Source organism: Phasianus colchicus, chromosome 15 (assembly GCF_987193195.1).
Source record: "Phasianus colchicus chromosome 15, bPhaCol1.hap1.1, whole genome shotgun sequence".
NCBI lineage: Eukaryota > Metazoa > Chordata > Aves > Galliformes > Phasianidae > Phasianus > Phasianus colchicus.
In genome coordinates, this window is record NC_143450.1 from 9038840 (window position 1) to 9057567 (window position 18728).

An 18728-nucleotide genomic window follows, 5' to 3' on the forward strand; every position below is an offset into this window, starting at 1 on the left:
GCACAGGGCATGCCATCCCTATGGCACAGCCAAAGCAGCACCGTGGGCTCTGCAGCTGCTGTGAGGCACCCCCTGTTCTCTGGGTCATGGCAGTCATTCAGCACGTCCTGAGAGATGGCAGCCCGTGGGGTGCTGCTGGCTGGCTGCTGTCCCAGAGGTGTGTGCCGGGATTCTGGCCCAGTTATCCCATCGTTGCTATGTTGGGAGTGGCGAGGAACAGTTACTTAATGTTCATAAAATGTTTTGAAAATTAAAAGCTTCTCATTGTTGTGGCGTTATTATTATTATTATGAATTAACTGAAGCTCTGGCCTTTCCAGGCTTTATCTCTCACACTGCTGCTGGAAGTTCCTCATAGCCCCAAACAGCCGAGCTTGATTTAGGGAGCTGTAGTTTATATGGGTGAAATCATTATAAACCCAATTGGCTCATTACCGCTGCACTAAAGCCGACAGCAGCAATTACCGGTTTGCTATCACCACATCCACTCCCACCCTCAGCACACAGCACAGGGCTCCCAGAGCTGTGGCTGCTGCAGAGGGTCAGCACTGACAGCATCTCCGCACCCCACCACCTTCAGCCTCTAGAAGCCCCCAAAGATGGATGCAGAATCAAAGCTCGAGAAGAAAAGAAACAAAGAGCACAGAATTATCCGTGAGACTCCAATTCACTCTCAGGGGTGCAGAGGGCGCCTCTGCCACGTACAGTACTGAGAATCATACAGAGCTGCAATATAGAGATCTTTCTATGTATATATTTATAGGTATGTATATATTTATAATGCGCTGCCTTTAAAACAGCCGCGCCTGCTTCTTCAGCTCATTCCTCTTCCAGAGGGCCAGGCGGTCGAACTCGGCGATGGTCATGCCAAAGATCTGGTAGAACTCCTCCTGGGAGAGGTGCCGCTGCGGAGAGAGGGGCTGCTGGGCCAGGGCCACCATCCCAGGCTGATGGCAGTGCGGGGCTGCAGCTGGAGGGGGTCTGGCAGCAAGACCCCCCAAAGGGGCGCAACAGGGGGCTGCAGCCTGCAGCACTGCTCGCACAGGAGATGCTCCTCACATGCCCATGAGCCCCTCTCACTGCCCCATGTGAGCCAGGTAGAGTAAGCCCCAAGGACATGTGCCCACTGGGAGATCCTCACCTCTAACCGAGTCCTGTCCACGTCTTTGGGCAGCTGGTTCCTTCCCCTTGTTTTCACCAGGAGCAGCTCATAGGGGTAAATCTGTGCAGGGACAGCAGCACCATGGCAGCTCTCTACAGCCAGCAATGGGGCATCACAACAATGCCGCCCCCTGCCACATTTTGGGGTGCTTAAGTAGCACAGCAGGGCTTGGGTGGGACAGGGTAGAGAGTGGCTTGCTTTTGGTGTGACCCTAATCCACCTGTGTGGCTCTGAAATGGCGAGTGAAAGTTCTGCTACTCACTCTGCAAAGCCAGGAGTGACCCAGAGGTGAATGTGAGCTGGGAACATGAGCACAGCCACCCACCTCTGCCTCGTGCCAGGAAGACACTGCTGCCTAGCACAGGGCTGGGGACCCAGGCAGGAAACCAAGGCTCTGGTGGGAGCCCTACGGTGCCGGGATGGGGCTGTCAGAATGGGGATGAAGGGGGATGAAGGTAGGGAGAGGGCAAAGCTTCTCTCTAACAGGGTCTGGGCACACAGGGGCACCTCTCTGGTACATCCTCTGGGTGTCACCTCCAGGTGGCAGTCACGCCTGAGAGCCATCTTACCTTGTACTCTGTGGGACACAAAAGAACAAGAGACATGAGCCACTGCCCCCTCCCCACCAGTGGCCCCTTCCCTTCCCCCCTCCTCCCCCCCCATTTCTGCCCTTGTCCCTCTGGCCTAGATCCCATTTCTGGAGCTGCCTGCAGCAGGGTGGCAGCCCTATGGCACCACTGGCCCCCCGCCCTGCCTGCTGCCCAGCCCCACAGCCTCACCTCGCATCCCCCAGTTGACGGCATTGGTGCTGTCGTAGTGGAAAAGCTCTGCGCTGGGTGGCTGCGGGAGGGATTCAAGGAGAGAGGGAGGGGTGAGAAGGGGCCCCTCCAGACAGATTTCCTCCCAGCACAGCATTTCTCATGCCCCCAAAAGGGGAAGGGCACCCCCATGCCTGGCAGTGGGGAAACTGAAGCACAAGTGACAAGGAAGTGACAAGCCCAGGTCTCCTAAGCTATAGGGTATGAAGCAAAGCAATGTGAGCTGCAGGACAGGGATCGAGACCTGCAGTGGGGCAGGCACAGCTCTCCAGCAGTGCCCACTGAGGGTTATTTGGGACTGGCACAGCCAGGCGTGGCAGCAGGGATGCAGAGAAGGGAGCAGCAGGAGGCACTCACCCTGTGCAGCCCGTTCCTTCTGTAGGCAGGGAGAGAGGCTGACTTGGAAATGAGGGGATCTGGAAGGAGACCACCATGGAGCATGAGTGAGACTGCAGGGCCAGCCCAATGCACCTGGCAGCACTGCTGCCTGCCCACACCTCCCCTTTTCTGACACATCTCCTCAGCTACTGCTCCCATGCATGGCACAGATGTGCTCCTGACTCCCCAGGCCAGCTGCTCAGTCTGTTTGCATTTCCACTATTTCTCCATTCTTGTCCAGCTCCAAACTCACCTGGCTCTGTTTCCTTTCCAACTCCTCCCAGCGTGTTTCTCTCCCTGACCCCTCTCCCACGGCAGCCCTCCCTCCTCCATCCCAATAGCCCCTTTCAAAATCTTCCTCCCTCCTTGCTCTGCACTGGCACAACACAGGGCTCCTTCTTCTCCCCACACCTCCCCAGTCCCAGCATGGCTTTCTGGGCTCAGCTCTCAGGCTCTGGTCTCCAGATCTGGGCAGGACCATGCCCCAAGGACAAGGGGTGGTACACTCACCACTGTCAGCCAGGTAGTGCATCCGGGGGGCTGCAAGGGGAGCACAGCCAGGGTCAGAGTGTTGAGCACTCTGCACCATGCAGAGATCCCTCCCCATCCCCTGGCCCTCCTTAGAGCTCCCCAAGCATCCCCACACAGTCCCAGCCCCATGAGAGCATGGGGACTGCACAGAGTCTCAGGAGGAAAGGGGCCTTCTGGGTGCATCTCCTGTTCCCAGCCCCTTCCTGTATGGGACAGAAGGACGGACAGTTGTGCTTACAGCCGTTGAGGGAGCCCTCATAGCCAGCCGTGTGCAGGGCTTCTCTGCTGCTGGCAGAGCTGCGGGGCGGGGTCCAGGGGTCTGCATAGGAGTTGGAGCGTGCCTTCATCTCCTCCCTCAGGATCAGCCTCCCGATGCCGCTCTGGATCTGGGCATGCAGAGAGATGGTGATGCCGGTGGGAAGCATCCCAGGGCACGTGGCACCTCTGGGCAAGGAGGTGACACACGGACTGCTCTGTGCCGTCCTGGCTCGCTGCCACCCTCTGTGCCCATCCCACCAGGCTGCAAACAGGGAAACCTCTCACCTTGTGCATGCCCCGCTCGTAGCCATCCTCTTCACCTCCTGATGAGAACCGCCGGGCTCGGGGGGCTGCAAGGAGACACGTGGGGTGGGTCAGATTGGGGCAGAGACAGGAGACAGCACCCAGAGGCACGGGAATAGACAGATCCCAAGGACTGCTGGGATTTGGGGGTCACTCTGGTACGTATCTCAGCTCAACCCCATCTTTGGGTCCAGGTGCAGCGCAGGATGATGCCCCTATCTGTGGGTTTCCCATTCCCACAGTGCCACAGATGGCTGTTACCTTTGGGGGATCCCTGGAAGGACCAGTACTCTGACTCGGAGTGGTAGTAGGGGTCGGGGGAGTAGGCAGGGCTGTACTTGGATGACTGTGCAATGTCCTCACTGGTTTTGCTTTTGGTGGCTGCAGGGATGTTGTCTGCAAAAGGAGAATGGAGAGCTGTAACAGGGACACCACATTTATAAAAGTTCTACACCAGGATGAAAGCAAACCCTCCTCTCTTCCCAGCACTTTGTAACAATTTGTGTTTGGGAGAGCTCAGAGCAGAGCTGGAAATAACCCATTCTCAAATGGCTGACACCTCCTGAAAACAAGGATGCAGTGACAGACAATGGTCACCAGTGCAGGGTCTGGCACTCCAGCAGCCTCAGTGCCAGCAGCACCATGTCCCCAGGCTGCCCCCTCTCCAAGGGCTATGGCTGCAGAGGCACACAGCAGGGCTCACACAGGAAGGGATGGAGAAGGGCACAGTCCCTCTAGGGCAGCCAATGGGTCACTGTGGAGAGCAGAGGTGGGAACCCAGCAGCTGGGGAAGGGGTTCAGCCCCAAGGCCAGGACACTTGTAGGGGATAGGCACTGGGAACACACACAGCTCCTAGAGCCTTCCAGCCATCCTCGATGGCTGTCCTGGGGGCAGCAGGGGCAGGGAGGAACAGGCAGAGCCCACCACCCAAGCACAGGGTACCTCACCGACAGCAGCTACTTACAGCAGAGGTGCAGGCAGACAGCAAGGCAGTGGGCAGGTGGGAAAGGGAGCCCACAGAGAGAGAGGAGACACAGTTACTACTTTGGGCAGCTGCAGCCCAGCTACACATGCCAGCAAGCAGAGAGAGTGCAAGCCCAGCAGAACCATGAACCACCCCACACTTCCTCCTCCCCAGCCTCCTGCACCTTCTGGGTGCATTTCAACCTCCAGCAGCCATCCAGGATGGGCTATGTTATTCCTGCAGGGCTCCGTGTGTAACTGTAAATCACCATCTGCATCCCGTTATGCGGGCTGCTCTGACTCCTGGTGTCACCCTTATCCCCTCTGCCACCCCCCTGTGTTCTCACTCCCCCACCCACCGATGCTCCATGGCTAGCAGCCCTTCCCTCCACCCTGCTCCTTGCATTTTGCCCTGCACTATGCTGTTCAGAGGGGAAACAGCAATACCATCCCCAAAGTCCTGCTCCCTAACTCCTGCCTGCATCCCCCACCATGCCCCTACCCATCACCCACACCGAGAGCCACCGTGCCTGGCTCCCAGCTTGCAGACTGACCGTGCCGCTTGTAGATGGGAGGTTTCCTGTAGATGTTGCTCTCACCAGCAGCTGGATAGAGAAAGGGAAGAAAGGAGGAAAGAAGCATGGAGAGGAGCTCAGTGCGAGCTTGCAGTGGGGGCAGGACAGTGGTCCTGCAGGAGATGCTGCCCCACAGCAGCCTCCAGTGCAGCCCCAGCATCCAGCCAGATCCAGGCTGGATTCCACCACAGCTGGGCAGGTGGCAATGCATGAGTGCCATGCAGCGAGCGCCCGGTCAGCATGCACCGCGGGGGGCACAGATGCATCACTGGCCCTGCCAGCCTGCAGCTGGGCACCATGGGGGAAAACACCTGCGAGAACCACCTGCGAGCTACCTGGGGCACAACAAACTCAGCCAAAGCCTCTTTCCGCAGCAGAGAGAGAGAAGAGCCAGCTGGGAGGGAAAGCGAGCCAGCGCCTGGTGCCAAGCTGGCGGAGGGTTGAGGGGGCCATCCATAAAGCACCGACCTGCTGGGTGGGGGGATGGGGTGGGAGTGTGGTCAGGGCGTCCTTGTGGTGCAGGGTGTCTCTGGGCACTGGGGTTCCCATGGTGGGACAGAGTGGAGTGAGGTGCCTGTAGCAGGGCAGGGGATGGATGGTGCTCTACCTGCTTCCCGCCCACTGCCCCCCCTCTGACCCATGCCCCTGGGCTCTGGGAGTGGGTGGTGGCCCTTACCTGGTGGCCCCCTGCAATCCCTGCAGAAGGGCAGCAGGCAGCTGGCAAGCCCAGAAGAGCCTGGGGGGAGGGAGCGGCGGGCCCTAGGGGGAGTATAAAATAATCATCTTTAAAGGGGGAGAGCAGAACGGCCCCTGGCTGACACGCATTGCCTCATGGTCCTGGGGGAGCGGGCAGGGGATGGCTCTCTGCAGGGGCTCCTCAAGATGTGCAGGTAGAGGAAGGGTGGGCACAGGGACAAGGGGACAAGCAGACACTGGAAGGCTCTGAGACGTTTGGGTGGTGAGGGGAAGAGGAGGGTTCAAGCTGCAGGTCCTGCTTATGGATGGCCTTTACCAGGGTAGATCCTGCTGCCAGCTGGCTCTAGGCAGGCGGTGGAGCTACGCATGCAGCACACAAGGGATGGCACATGCGGGCATGCGACACATACGGCGCTTCCCCTGGGCCAGGGGCTCCAGAGCCTACCTGGAATGTGGAAATGCTTGGGTGCTTGGTATGAGGTTGGAGTAGAAGACCTCACATCTAACTGGCTATAGTAGGGGGAGCTGCGCCCACTCTCTGTGCCTACGCAGTGCCGAGCAGAAGCAGCCATAAGTGACCGAGAGAAAGAACAAGAGGCAGAAGAAAACAGGTGTTAAAGGCAGCGGTGTTAGAAGAGCAGGGGATGGCCCGTGTAGTGAGGTGACGGGATGATGTGGTCCAGGATGGGCCATGATGGAGCAGATGCCCTGCATCTTCTGATGAAGGCAGATGTGGAAGTGCCCCATTGGCAGCACCACTGGTGAGAGGAAAGCTGTGCGTGATGCAGTGGTGAGTGGTGCAGTGCAGGGATGGTGGAGGAGGCAGCACCTCCGGACATACTGCCTCAGGTTGTGCCGTGCATTCTCATCGAGCTCCAGATGCCAGGAGAGCGGGCAGACACAGCGTGCTCCTCCCCAGCTGAGCTCTGCAATCTGGAGCAGCACTTGCAGCATGAGTGCTCCATGCACAACCCCAGAACTACCAAGCCAGCTGAGTGGGTTGCTCTCCTCTACATTTTGCTGGACCTTGGGGCCACCTCCATCCCCAGCTGAGAGCCCCCTCAGCCTCCCCTTATGGCTTGCACAGAGAGTGGCAGAACCATAGGCTGCATGCAGCACAGTGGGTCACCACCTGCCCCCACTGCTCCTCCTCTCTCCCTGGCCAAGACCAGAGGGGTCCCTGGAGCCACAGCCCAAATCCTCACCTGAGCGGTAGAAGTGGTGGGGGGACCTCGGGATGGTGGGGGACATGCCCTGCCGGCTGTAGGTGGGGGAGTCAATGTAGCCAGGGCTGGAGGCTCGCCTCTGCCGGATGTCAAAGCTCTCGTAGATGTCCTGGGGACAGGGAGAGGTGTGGAAGGTTAGAGCTGAGCATGAGAGATAGAGGTAGGCATCCTGTGACCAAGGATGCTGTTGAGTGCATGTGTGTCCAGTTGGGGCTGGACAGGAGCAGTCCCCTGGGATGGGTCCCTGTGTCCCCCAACCTCGGGTTGGCACCGGGCAGGGGATGCTCAGCACAGCCCCGTGGTAACAGCAGGGTGATGAAGGCCTGCAGTGCCATTACCTGCGAGTACGGGGAGAGGGTCCCCAAGGACTGGAGACAGCGGGAGGCAGGGAGGAGAGATAGAGAGAGACAGCACATGGTTAATGATGGTGGCCACACAGCAGCTCTGTTTCCCATGCCACAGCCCACTCAGTGAGAGCAGATTCATGACAGCTATTGGGTGGATGGACTGGGGGTGACAAGCCCTGGGACTAGGAATGAGAGGGATGTGGCTGCAGCACATTACAAAGCCCTTGCCAGGACTACCTCAACTTCCCCCTCCCCCCTCCGTGGGATCTGTTCAAATCCTGTCCCTCTGTGCCTTCCTGCCCATGAGCTGCTATGGGACAGCTCCATGCCACCTCACTCTTGACAGCAACTTCAGCATCTGCTGATGGGAAGGAAGCCTTGGGGAGAAATCCCCTGTCCTGTGTGCCCACTGGTATCCCTGAGAAGTGAGTGAAGCCCCATGCCATGTCCCCAAATGGGGGTCCGGCTCTGGGCACATCCCAGCTCAGTACCTCCCCATAGCTATATCTCTCCAGCGTCTCATCCGACGTGTATCTGTGATAGGGCTCGTACGAAATGAGGTCAGGACGCTGCACTTCGTAGATGGCTTTAATCTTGGGAAGAGCTGCCAGGTCTTTGTAATTAAGGATCTCATTATCCACTTTAGCCTAGGGAGAGGGAGAGACAGAGACAGAAAGGACGGAAAGGGAGAGAAGGAGAGAGGGAAGGGGAAGATGGAGCACACAGTACACAGAACCAGCACGTGGAGCCCGAGCACCACAGCAGCAGGAAGAAGAGGTGAGCGGAGGCAGCAGAGGAACAGGGCAGAGGGTTGGGATGGAGGACAGTGGGACAGTGTCCCTCTGGGTGCTCCCTACATGCCAATGGGGAAAGGGGACATGATTCGTCCGTGCTGTTCCCAAACACAAGGGGTGGGAACTGTCACTCTCCCTTCCAAATCACCCCAAACCCATGGCCACAGCCCCAATTCTGCCCTGTGGGGCTGAGGTCAGAGATCTACTTACGCAGATGACTCTGTTGGGGGAGCCGATGCTGGAGCCGGGTGGCGAGATTGATGTTTCTGATGTCCTTCTGTGCTGTGGAGCCGAAAAGAAAGGACCGGTGAGAGCCAGGCAGGTTACAGCCAGGAGCAGCAGACATTGCGTAGCGCTGAGTGCTGCTCAGGAATGAAGCTCTTGCAGGGTAAGAAACCACCCTGGGCTGGGGCAGTGCTCCCGCAGCGCCCAGGACTTGGGTCAGCATTTGGGACCTGCAGCTTTTGGAGAGGCCTCTGACTGCCACCTACCTTCAGCTTCTTCTCTGCCCGGGCTGCCTGCTTGCAGATGGGGTGCCACACCTCAGAGCCTGAAGTGCAGAGGGAAAGCGCCTGAGCTCTGTGCACAGCTCGCACCCACTGCTAGACATCACCCAGCTGTGTGCCTGCACAGCCCCAGCCCCGTCCTGTCCCTGCATATCCCAGCCCCGCCACCTCCTGCCCCTGCCCAGAGCCTGCTGTCCCCAGTGGGATCTGGCTGTGCTGTCCCCAGCTGCACTGAGCTGTTGGTACCAGAGGTGTGCAGCTGGGAATGGCTTCTATGAGGGCTGCAATGAGCTCCTGCCGGAACCAAAGCAGCTGAGCAAAGACAGAGCCATAAGATACTCAGCGTAACCCAGACAAAAGGAGGTGGGACAGGTGGGAAGGGGTCCTGGGATTCCCTGCACCAGGCACAGCCCCCATCACTGCAGCAGTCCCTACCTGTGAGGTACATCTCCTCTCCTTCGGTGAACATCTGGTGGCAGCGCACGCAGCGGGCGCAGGTGGGGTGGTAGTGCTTCCCACCCGCCTGCAAGGGAACAACGTGAGCGGGGCAGGGCCTGGGCATGCTCAGGGACAAAACCTCAGGGAGAGCAACACGAAGTAGAGAAAAGCAGAGCGTGTTTCATGCAAGAAACAGACCCGACCTGCAGGTCTGGGAGCCCTGGCTCAAGGCACAGCCCCACCGGACATTGTATTCCTGCAATAACCAGAATGCAGGGTGATTGAGGGCAGCAGAGGGAAGATGAGGCTCTTGCAGATAATGGGAATGGCAGCAACAGGGGGAGTTGGGAACAGTTTGAAGCGGGGAAGATCAATAGAAAAATCTGATGTGAAGATTAGCGAGAAGTGCCAGAGAAGGGATGGTTGCCCATAAAATCAGCAGGAAACTGATCCTCCCATGGCACAGATGGCAGCCAGTGGCTTCTCCCCTCTGATGTGTGCCAAGAGGGATCCACCATCACTGTGTCAATCGGAGGATTCAGCTGTAAGCTGTGAGAAAAGAGACTGAAAACAATGCAGCTAAGCCTCAGCTCCTAAACACCATGGCCACTGTATCTGCAATTCCTTAATTCCCGTATGGGAATGTTATTATGGGCTGCTGGAAACAGCTCATGTTGGAGACACAGACCCTCCCAGGTGCTCTGCTGTTCCTCTGGTCCCTCTTGGAGCCAGGATGTGCTGCAGCCAAGTGAGGTCGGTGCTTTCAGACCTCGCAGTGGCTCAGTGTGCTGACACCAAGAAATAACACACATCTTTTCCTGTGCTGCTGCGGTAGGCTGGCAGGGAAGTGCAGCAGACCTGGCAGGGGGAGCAGGGCCTCATCCATTGTGAAGTGCAGAGCCTGAGCAACCACCCACCTCTCCAAAGATGGCCATCCCAGTAGTGTGCATGCCTTTCCTCTCCTATACTGATTCACATTACAGCTCATAAGAGGGTGGCAGAGGCTGTGGGTGGCGAGATCTGCTTGTTATCACACAGGGTCCCTTACAGACTCATTAATCATTCGTGCCTGGCCGCACAGCTCCAGCTCTTAGGAAAGCCCAGCAGCTGATGGATAGCATGGGAAGGCTCGTTAAGGCCTCACATTATTTAAAGGTGCCTTTTCATTTTGTGCTCTGCCAGAGAAGACGATTGGAGCCCCTGGCTCCAGGGGGAAGCTCTCAGGCAGGCACTGAGCAGTGCCAGCAGTGCCACCCAGTGCTGCCAGCAGCATCTGAGCTCAGGAAGCTCTATCTTCACCCTGCTCCTCTCTGGGGTTTGCCAATTGGGCGCCCCGTGCTGGGCAGCTGGCCCACAGCAGCTGCTGCAGTTCTGAGCTCATGCTCACAGCAGCCAGTGCTGGAGACTGAAGTCAGCAGAAAGCATTCCTGGGCTCGGGCAGGAAGGATGGGAGGAAGACGCTGGAGAGCCCTGGCTGAAGCCTTACGGGAGGTTCTCTAGCCAGGCCTGGTACTCTCAGTTCAGCTAACAGGAACTGCAGGGAGGAGGTGGCTGGTTACTTCTTGTGGGTGACCCAGGCTGGAGGTGCTCTGTCCCAGCTCTCAGCAGGCTCCAGACCACTTCTCTAGCTGCTGCCTGCACCACTGCTTTTTCAGCACCTGTGCCTGCTCATAGCAGAGCTGTGGTACCCCAGGTTTGGGGATGCTGCTCCCTGCCAGGGGTCTCTGGAATGGCAGAGAGGTGGGTGCAGTGCTGCCCTTGGAGCATCCTCCCCTACCCAGCAGGAGGGTCTCAGTAGCAGCTGCAAATGCTTTCAGCATTACTACCTCCCCATCCTGCCACAGCTCAGCTCCACGGCAACACTAGCGGATCTAAAAACCACACCATGTTTTATCCTGACATCTTTCTCTCTGCCTCCCACCTTCTGACCCTTTGGATTACAATCAGGCTGAGTTTCCAGCCTTTTATCCCCTGCAGACATTTGGGTAGGAACAGTAAGCATGGCTGCATCCTCCAATGCAGGAGCAGGGGCTGCAGGACTGGTCCTGAAGGACTTCTCCTCCCTCAGGCAGCAATTCCTACCTGCCTGGCTGCTGCAGGCTGTGCAGCTGCTCCATTGCCTCAAACCTGCATCACGGCTGCCTGCACTCATCTTTGCTGCTGGATCCCCATGACATCCCTGCATCCCACAGCAGCTTGGCACAAGCAGCTCCTGCTGGCCAAGACTTGGCCAATGGGCAAAGCCACCTCTGGATCTGGTCCAGGACTGTGCCCTGGCTAGGGGGGGAGACAACGATGGCTGGGTGCTGCAGCCCTCACCTGGGCGGGTGGCTGTGCTGGATGTGTTTCCAAGGCAACCAGCAGGCTGCAAGGGATGTGCTTGCAGGCTGGGGATGCTCTGGAGACAGGTATGGTGGTAACTGGTTAGAGCTGGTGTCCCCATGTGTGGGGCATGTCCAGGGCACTGGGTGCTTTGGTACCAAACCCCAAAGGTCTGCAGTGTGGTGCTGCTCTTCCTTCTACTGCCACACTCCAGACAAAGGTGTCCACACACCCACTGCAGGGACAACCCAGAGGGAGGAATAATGTGATGACAGTATGAATCTCCCACAGCTCCCCAAGACACACACTTCTGGGTGGGACTGTCCCTATTACAGCCCAGGACAGGTGGCTGTGGCCCCAGGACTCACCTCCAGGACCCTGCCACTGATGTACCGGTCGCACGTCTCACACTTGATGCCAAACTGCGCATGGTAGTCAGACTCGCAGTATGGGACTCCATCCCTTCAGGAGAGGAAGGAGATGGGTGAGGCAGGTAAGCCAGACCAAGAACTCCTTGCACCGCCAAAATCCCATCACACACCTGAGAGTCACCTGCTCAATGGGCTATCACTTGCTGCTTTGCCCCCCTCAGCCAGGTACCCACAGCCAGCTGCCCATAGCCAGATGCTCAGTGCAGCACCAGCAGGCAAGGACAGACCAGCCAAGCTCAACCAGCAGCACTCACTTGCTGATGTACTCTCCGGTGAGGATGATCCCGCACGTTTGGCACTTGAAGCAGCTGACGTGCCACTGCTTCTCCAGTGCCAGGAGGGACTGGCCCTGCTTGATCTCCTCCTTGCAGCCTGCGCAGTCTGGAGTAGGGGGGCAAAAAGGAGGGGGAACGGATGAAAACTCTGCCCCTGGGGGATCATCCCTGCACCACAGATGGGAAGATATCACCTGCCCCTGCCTGTCCTCAGAATGAATCGGGAAGAGAGTCTTTCTGCTGGGGCTGGCAACACCATGGCACTGGCCAGGGCTCTGTGGGGCTGTGCTGCCCCAGGGCTCCCATGGGGCAGAGGGATGGGAAGTGCTCAGCAGAGTAGAGGAAGGGCTGCGCTCTCCATCACCGCATCCGGCCCCAGCACGGTATTTACGAGACTCCCTTCCTTCCCTGCTACTCTTGGCTCCTGCCAAGGCTGCGAGCAGGAAGCACATGGGCCTTGGACCCCCTGACCTTGGCTTCTCATCCTCTTCTGCCCCGGTGCAGCAGGTTCCATGGGGTTGCTCCTTAACCCTCTCCTCACTGCCCTCCTCCCTCCTGAGGCACTGCGCAAGCAGAGCAAGGCTTTCTGCAAAGCCCAGCCTTGGGCAGCTCTACACCAAGCCCTTGCCCACAGGGCAAAGCTGGGTGAACCCCTGGCAGAAAGCAGGTGGGGCAGTTCAGCTGAGCTGGGATCTGGTCCTTCCCTCACACAAGTGCTGCTCGCCTGGTTTTCAGGTTACTCCCCAATCTGGGGGTGCAGGGAGAGGCACAGAACCTTGCTCCCAGGGCTGTTCTCCTGAAGAGGATAGCAGCAGTCCTGCAGAGGAGTTCCTTCCCTGCCATTCCCCTGGGTGGCAGCGCCAGGACCCCAAGACACCACACAACTGACTGTTGTCTGTGAACAAAGCACAGTGCCCTTGGGTAACTCCACTCTGCCGGCCAGGGAGCACTGGCTGGAAGGGGTGGGAAAGGAGGAAGCTGATGAGAGGCCGAACACACGGCTGCCCTTCACCTTCCTATGACCCCACTAAGGGAGGCAATGGGCAACTCTTGCCAGCTCATCTGTGGGGCTCAGGGTGGGGATGGAGGAAGGTGGGGAAGCCCTGTGCTGTGCCTGGGGCTCACCAGTGCAGCCACATCCCCAGACTCACGGGATGTCACAGTGAGGGCCGGCCAAACCCACCCAGTGCATCCTTCCCACAGGTCCTGATGAGTTTCAAGTTGGTATCAGCAACACAAGGGAAGGAGCACAAGCAGCCTCACACAGGGACAAGACAGCAGCACCCACCCAGGTCACACACAGGGCAAGGGAGTTTCCGAAACCAGCATTAACCTGCAACCCCGGGTGGAGACGAAGGCTGCTCTGCTCCTCCTGCCAAACCTCCCCAAGTGCTCGTGCCGTGCTGCATGCCAGCCCCAAAAGCCCCTCCCATCCCTGAGCACCAACACCTGTGCTCAGCACCACCCCAGTGATGATGGGCACAGCCAAAACCCTGCTAGGGGGCATGGAGACAGGCTTACAAAGAGACATCAGGGAGAGTGCACACAGCCCTGTCAGCCTAAGGAGCAGTGCCCACAGAAGCCCCTGGGGTCCCTCACATCACACTCTGGTGGCCGACTTACGGCTTGGCCCGTGGATCTTGATGGGTTTGGTGCTGATGAGCGAATGGGAGCAGTTCTGGCAGACGCAGTCCTTCCCACTGAACGTCACCTTGTCCCCAATGGGGAACGGCTTCCTGCAGCCGAGGAGAAGGACAGGGACATGTGAGATGAAGCGTGGGATATGAGCCCTCAAACCACGTGTGCCTGATGTCCCACCTGCAGGTGCTGCAGACGAAGCACTTGGGGTGGTAGGTCCTGCCCAGCGCCGAGATGACCTCCCCGGTGATGAAGTCCCCGCAGCTGTCACAGCGGGTGCCATAGAGCTGCTGGTAGTCGTGGGTGCAGATGTACTCCTGGTTCTTGAAGAAGAAGCCCGACTGGGCCAGGTCGCAGCCGCACACTGCGGGGGGGACACGCAGCCATCAGCGCGGGGTTCGGCCCTGGGACCCCGGGGGCAGGTCGGGGTGCGTCCCCCGGCTGCAGCGCTGCCGGCACCCCGCAGGGCCGGCTGTCCGCGGGTATCGCGGAGGGTTTCCCGCTGAGACCAGCCCCAGCACCAGCAGGTGTCAGTGTTGGGCCGCGCGGGTGCGGGATGGGGCTCCCGGAGGAGCCGCTCGCACTGCTGTTTGTCCATCGGTACCCAGCCCAGCCCTGCTGCATCCCCTCCGGTGGGAGATGTGAGTGGTGCATAATCCGTCAGAGTGATGCAATGAGACACGGCAAGCACTGCTACTTGGTGTCATCTCTCTCCATCTACACAGATCCGAGGAGCTTCATACTCTGGGAGGCACAGCGGGGACAGCACAGGGACCATTGGACATGATGCATCACACCCATCCCACCAAGTGTTGGGGTACAGGGCAGGCAGGCAGCCCCCATCTCTTGTGTGGCATTGGGAAGCAGAAGCATAAACACCTGAGGAAGGATCAGACCCTGTTTGCCGTGGGACTCAGAGGACATCCTCACAGCTGTGCCACACTCCAGGGGACACACAGGGACAAGCCTTAGGGCTGGCACAGGAGCTGGCAGCAGCCAGTGGCAGGGGTAAGGGCTGAGAGGGAAGGTGAGACAGGAGGATTTCCTCTCATTATTTATTCTCTGTCACTCACAGAGCAGGCAGTGAACTGTGCCAAGCTCTCCAGCAGCTCTGTGCCCTTTGAAGCCAGCGGCTGTCTGAGCAAGCAGCTTCCCTCTGCTCACAGACACCAGAGCTGGAGAGGAGTGGGGAGGGGCTCAGCATGGCCCCTACACATTGGCCCCCAAGGCGAGCCAGGGCTACACAGAGTGGTGACAGCCCCAGGGGACTGTCCCCTCCTGCTGAGCCCTGGGTGCTTGGGGGGAATGGCAAGATGATGGCCAAGGGGACAGGATATGTGCCCTGCTTAGCACAGGGTGCTGTGAGACCTTTAAAAGCCCTGGTAATGAGATGCTTTACAATGCACAGAACCAGCCGCCGGCCTGCTGGAGAGCGGCTGCTTTAACAAACGTGCTGAGGAGCCCTGCAGCATCGGTTCTGGGCTGTTGGCTTTTATAGCTCCCCAGCTCTGTTCTTGCACTTAGCCTCAGGGGACAAGCAACCTCTCCCCTCTATTTCCACAGCCTCCTGGGGCCGCCGAGTCCTAGCTGAGCACAGTGTATCTGTGGCACCTCGAGCACAGCTGTGCCATGTGCCTGCCCTGGCCATCTCCCCTGCTACAACTCAGCTCAGCCAGGCTGGTGGCACCCCCTCATCCTCCTCCTGTTGACCTGAAGGATACAGCAGCCCCCCAGATGTATTTGGTGGCATTCACTTAGCTCACAGGGAGCAGCAGCTCCAAGGTGTCAGCCACTCCTGCACACAGCCTGGTGATGCTGACAACACTCGGGGACACTGTGAGCACTGCACCAACCTGTCCCATCCTACCTTGGCAGGTGAAGCAGCGGATGTGGAAGTGGTTGCTCTGGACACGCACCACCTCGCCCTTGCAGGTGTCCCCGCAGCGGTAGCACTGGATGACGGTGGAGCCGCTCCCGGCGGTGTAGGGGTTTTGTTGGTAGGGAACTGCTGGCAGGAAGGAGGGAAGGAAAAGTGGGAGGAAAAGGGTCTGTTAGCACTTGGGACATGGCCTGTCCAGGCGTCACGGCACTGACAACCTTGCTATGGACAATGATGCTGCTGACAGTCATCCAGGGCAGGAACTGCATTGAGCAGAGGGGCTTTCTGCTGGCTCAGCACAGCCCCCAGACATGCACTCAGCAAATGCTGCAAGGAGGAGCTCCTGCTTTCCCTGCTCCACCTGCAAGTGGCAGCTCTGGGCTGTCCATCGCCGTGAACTGTGAGCACAACCAAGAAGCAGAGCGCTCGTTTGCTGGGAGTTCAGAGAGCAACTTGAAATTTGGGCAGCCCAGCTATTAAGGGGTAGGGATTTCAAAGGGCTGGGGTGGCTTCCAACCAGGCACTGTGCTCTGTTCCCAGGAACAGGAGAAGCAGCCGACTGGAGGTGTGCACACCTCACGGGGCGAGGGGACAGGTGTGGGACAGAGGAGTGCACTCATCACAGAGCTCTTCATTCAGCGAGGGGCAGATCGGGTGACGGGGAACAGAAACAGCCCATTATGGGCTTGTAAAGCACAGGAACAAAAGTCAGGGTAACATCAGAGATGGTCTAACGGTAAAAGCCCATCTCAAAGGCCAAGTGCCCATGGACACGCTCAATGAATGCGCTGACCCCACTAAGGGGGTTCCATCCTGGAGGGGTGTCCAGCACAGCTGGAGTTACAGTGCTGGAACATTCCCCTGCACGCACGCCGTGCTCGCACTGTGCAGAACAAGGCAGGAGCTGAGCCCTGGGACACTGCCATAGCAATCTGCTGCAGGAAAAGCAGTGGGGGGAGCGGGGTGGTAAGAGGCTGCAAATTAAATCAACACTTCAGTAAATATTAATAATAATTACAAAAAAGGGGGGAAATCGGTGTCAGAGAGTGCAGGCATCACTTGTTTGGAGCTTCTGGTCTCCAGGGGAAACTTCTCTGTGGCCATAGCAACATATCTCCAAACCCCTGTGCTTGGTGGGAGAAAAGAAAAAGGGTTGGAGGACAGAAGGGCACCCATTGCCCCATTGTGGCACCTACTGGCACCCACAATGATGTGCCAGGACCCAGCTCCGAGCCCCACCGCCACTCTGGCACTGCCTTTGTTCAGAGCTGAGCCCAGCGCTCCTGATTTCGGATTAACCTTGGCCTCATGCTGGAATTTTTCACCAGGAACATTACGGCATTGTTTCAGCGGGGCCGTGCCTGGTTGGGAGCGGCCCCACGCAGGAAGTGTCACACATCCCTGCAGCTCCGCGTAGGGGACAGCTGAGCGGGGCAAAGCTCATTACACCCAAATAATCCCCTAATAATGTAAGTAGCATTAGTGGCCTCCAGGCTGGGATCCAGCAGTCGGGACGAAGGGGTGGGCACTGCCTGAGGAACGCCGTAATCTCACCCCGGTTTGCTGCTGTATAGCAGGACATTGAGCTGGCTCCGCCCGGCGATTAGTGCCGTCGTGCTGCCCAGGGCCGGGGCTGCTGCACGTCCCTGCTGGCACCGGACCGGCGGACCACAACGGCAGCGCACCACGCGTGGGCACGTGGCAGATTTCTGCTGATCCGGATTTAGGTGGCAGCTCCGGTCAGAGCCCAGTGCCCTGTGCTGCTTCGGCTGTATGCAAACAAGAGGCTAAGAGCCTGCAATGGGGAGAGACAGTGCCCCCCAGAGCAGCTTTGTGCCACCCCTTCCTGCATGGCAGCACACCAAGGTGCGTAGATGGATAAAGATCCATCATCCTTCAGGCCAGCTCTTACCCCTATCTCCGTCTGCCTGCCTGTTAGCTCTTCTAATTGTAAGGCCAATTAGGCAAGCACTGCTGCAGGTAGGTTTCGTACCATTAGCAACAGGTAATGGGAGGCTCCCACCCAACTCAACACTGTGTTTGCTATCACTATGTTTATGAGATAGCATCTCTGCAGGGGGATGTGGAGGCCTGATGTAATTAATTGCCATTAATTAGTACTTGCACGATGCTCGGACTGTGAAAAAAGCAAAGCATTCACCCTTTAATTAATAACCAGAAAACTGAAGCAGGTGGGTGCTGCTGGGGCTGGTCTGCAATGTGGGGATGCGGTGGCGCTGGGAGGGGTGACTGCAGCTGGGCACCCTGACCCTGCAGTGCTGCAGCCCTGGGGTGGGTGGAGGTGAAGGCCAGGATGGGGTTGGGCAGCTTGGGAAGAGGAGGCAGCATGCTAGGCCAGAGGTATCGAGGCTGAGGAGTGGCAGTGAGTGGCCAGGAAGGAATTCTGCTGGAAGCGCCGGTGCTGAGAGAGAGGTCAGGGATGCACTGTGCCAGCTGGGCTGGGGGACATGAAGGAGACCCTGTGGGGAGATGAAGAGGCAGCACCCTGGGGACAGGAGCCCGAATCCCCTCACTCTGAAGACAGAGCAGAAGAGCAGTGAAAGGTGACGAGCAGGATTTCTCATCACTGCAGGAGCCCTGCTGCCCCTATAGGGAGGAAGGGTGGGAGCTGTGGATGTGAGTTTCTCATCACAGTGGGGCTGAGGGCCCGTCCTGCAGTGGCCAAGGTTAGGAGGAGTTCGGCCATGGTTGTAAAAATGCTGTGGGAGGAAGGGATGGATGAGCTGGGAGCTGGGTGGTGCCGTGGGTGTGCTTGTGCCCAGCTCTGCTGTTGGGGAAGGGCACTGGGGCTGTGCACAGCCTGGTGAGGCACAGTGCAGGTGTGTGCATCCCAGCTACACTACACCAGCACCCAGCTGGAAGGTCACCAGATTGCCTCGAAATAGCTGGGGGGCTCCAAGCACAGCATCGTTAGGGAGTGCAGAGTAGGTAGGGCTGGGATCCCAGCGGTCATCTACAGCTTACAGTGAGTCCTTAGTGTGCCACTACCCTAATCCAGCCCTAATCAGATCACAGCCAATTACTGATCCACCTGCCCTATACTGTCCCCCCACCCCACGTCACCTCCCTCAGTGTGACACAAGACATAAACAACATGTGGGTGCCAAGGGTGGTGGCAGCAGGATGTGGGATGTGTGTGCGATGGGTGGGGATGGGACCTGCATTAC

At 58.4% G+C, this 18728-nt stretch overlaps 1 protein-coding gene across 8 annotated transcripts in view; it reads right to left on the minus strand.

Annotated features, from left to right (window-relative positions):
* Positions 1-638: 638 nt before the first annotated feature.
* The window catches only part of ABLIM3 (actin binding LIM protein family member 3), a 35175-nt gene continuing 17085 nt past the window's right edge, over positions 639-18728 (minus strand). Inside the window, exons 2-23 of one of the 8 annotated variants that reach the window (XM_090151065.1) lie at positions 15529-15669; positions 13842-14025; positions 13647-13759; positions 12003-12129; positions 11686-11779; positions 8993-9080; positions 8543-8601; positions 8262-8333; positions 7749-7904; positions 7249-7278; positions 6890-7019; positions 6130-6228; positions 4968-5018; positions 3711-3845; positions 3432-3496; positions 3127-3274; positions 2868-2897; positions 2337-2395; positions 1941-2001; positions 1731-1738; positions 1141-1221; positions 639-904 (exon numbers count right to left, since the gene is read on the minus strand). In XM_090151065.1, coding sequence (XP_090007191.1) covers positions 791-904; positions 1141-1221; positions 1731-1738; positions 1941-2001; positions 2337-2395; positions 2868-2897; positions 3127-3274; positions 3432-3496; positions 3711-3845; positions 4968-5018; positions 6130-6228; positions 6890-7019; positions 7249-7278; positions 7749-7904; positions 8262-8333; positions 8543-8601; positions 8993-9080; positions 11686-11779; positions 12003-12129; positions 13647-13759; positions 13842-14025; positions 15529-15669 — 2045 coding nt within the window. In that variant the 3' untranslated portion in view covers positions 639-790. The other 7 variants (XM_090151063.1, XR_016471436.1, XR_016471435.1 and 4 more) reach the window with 7 other exon arrangements.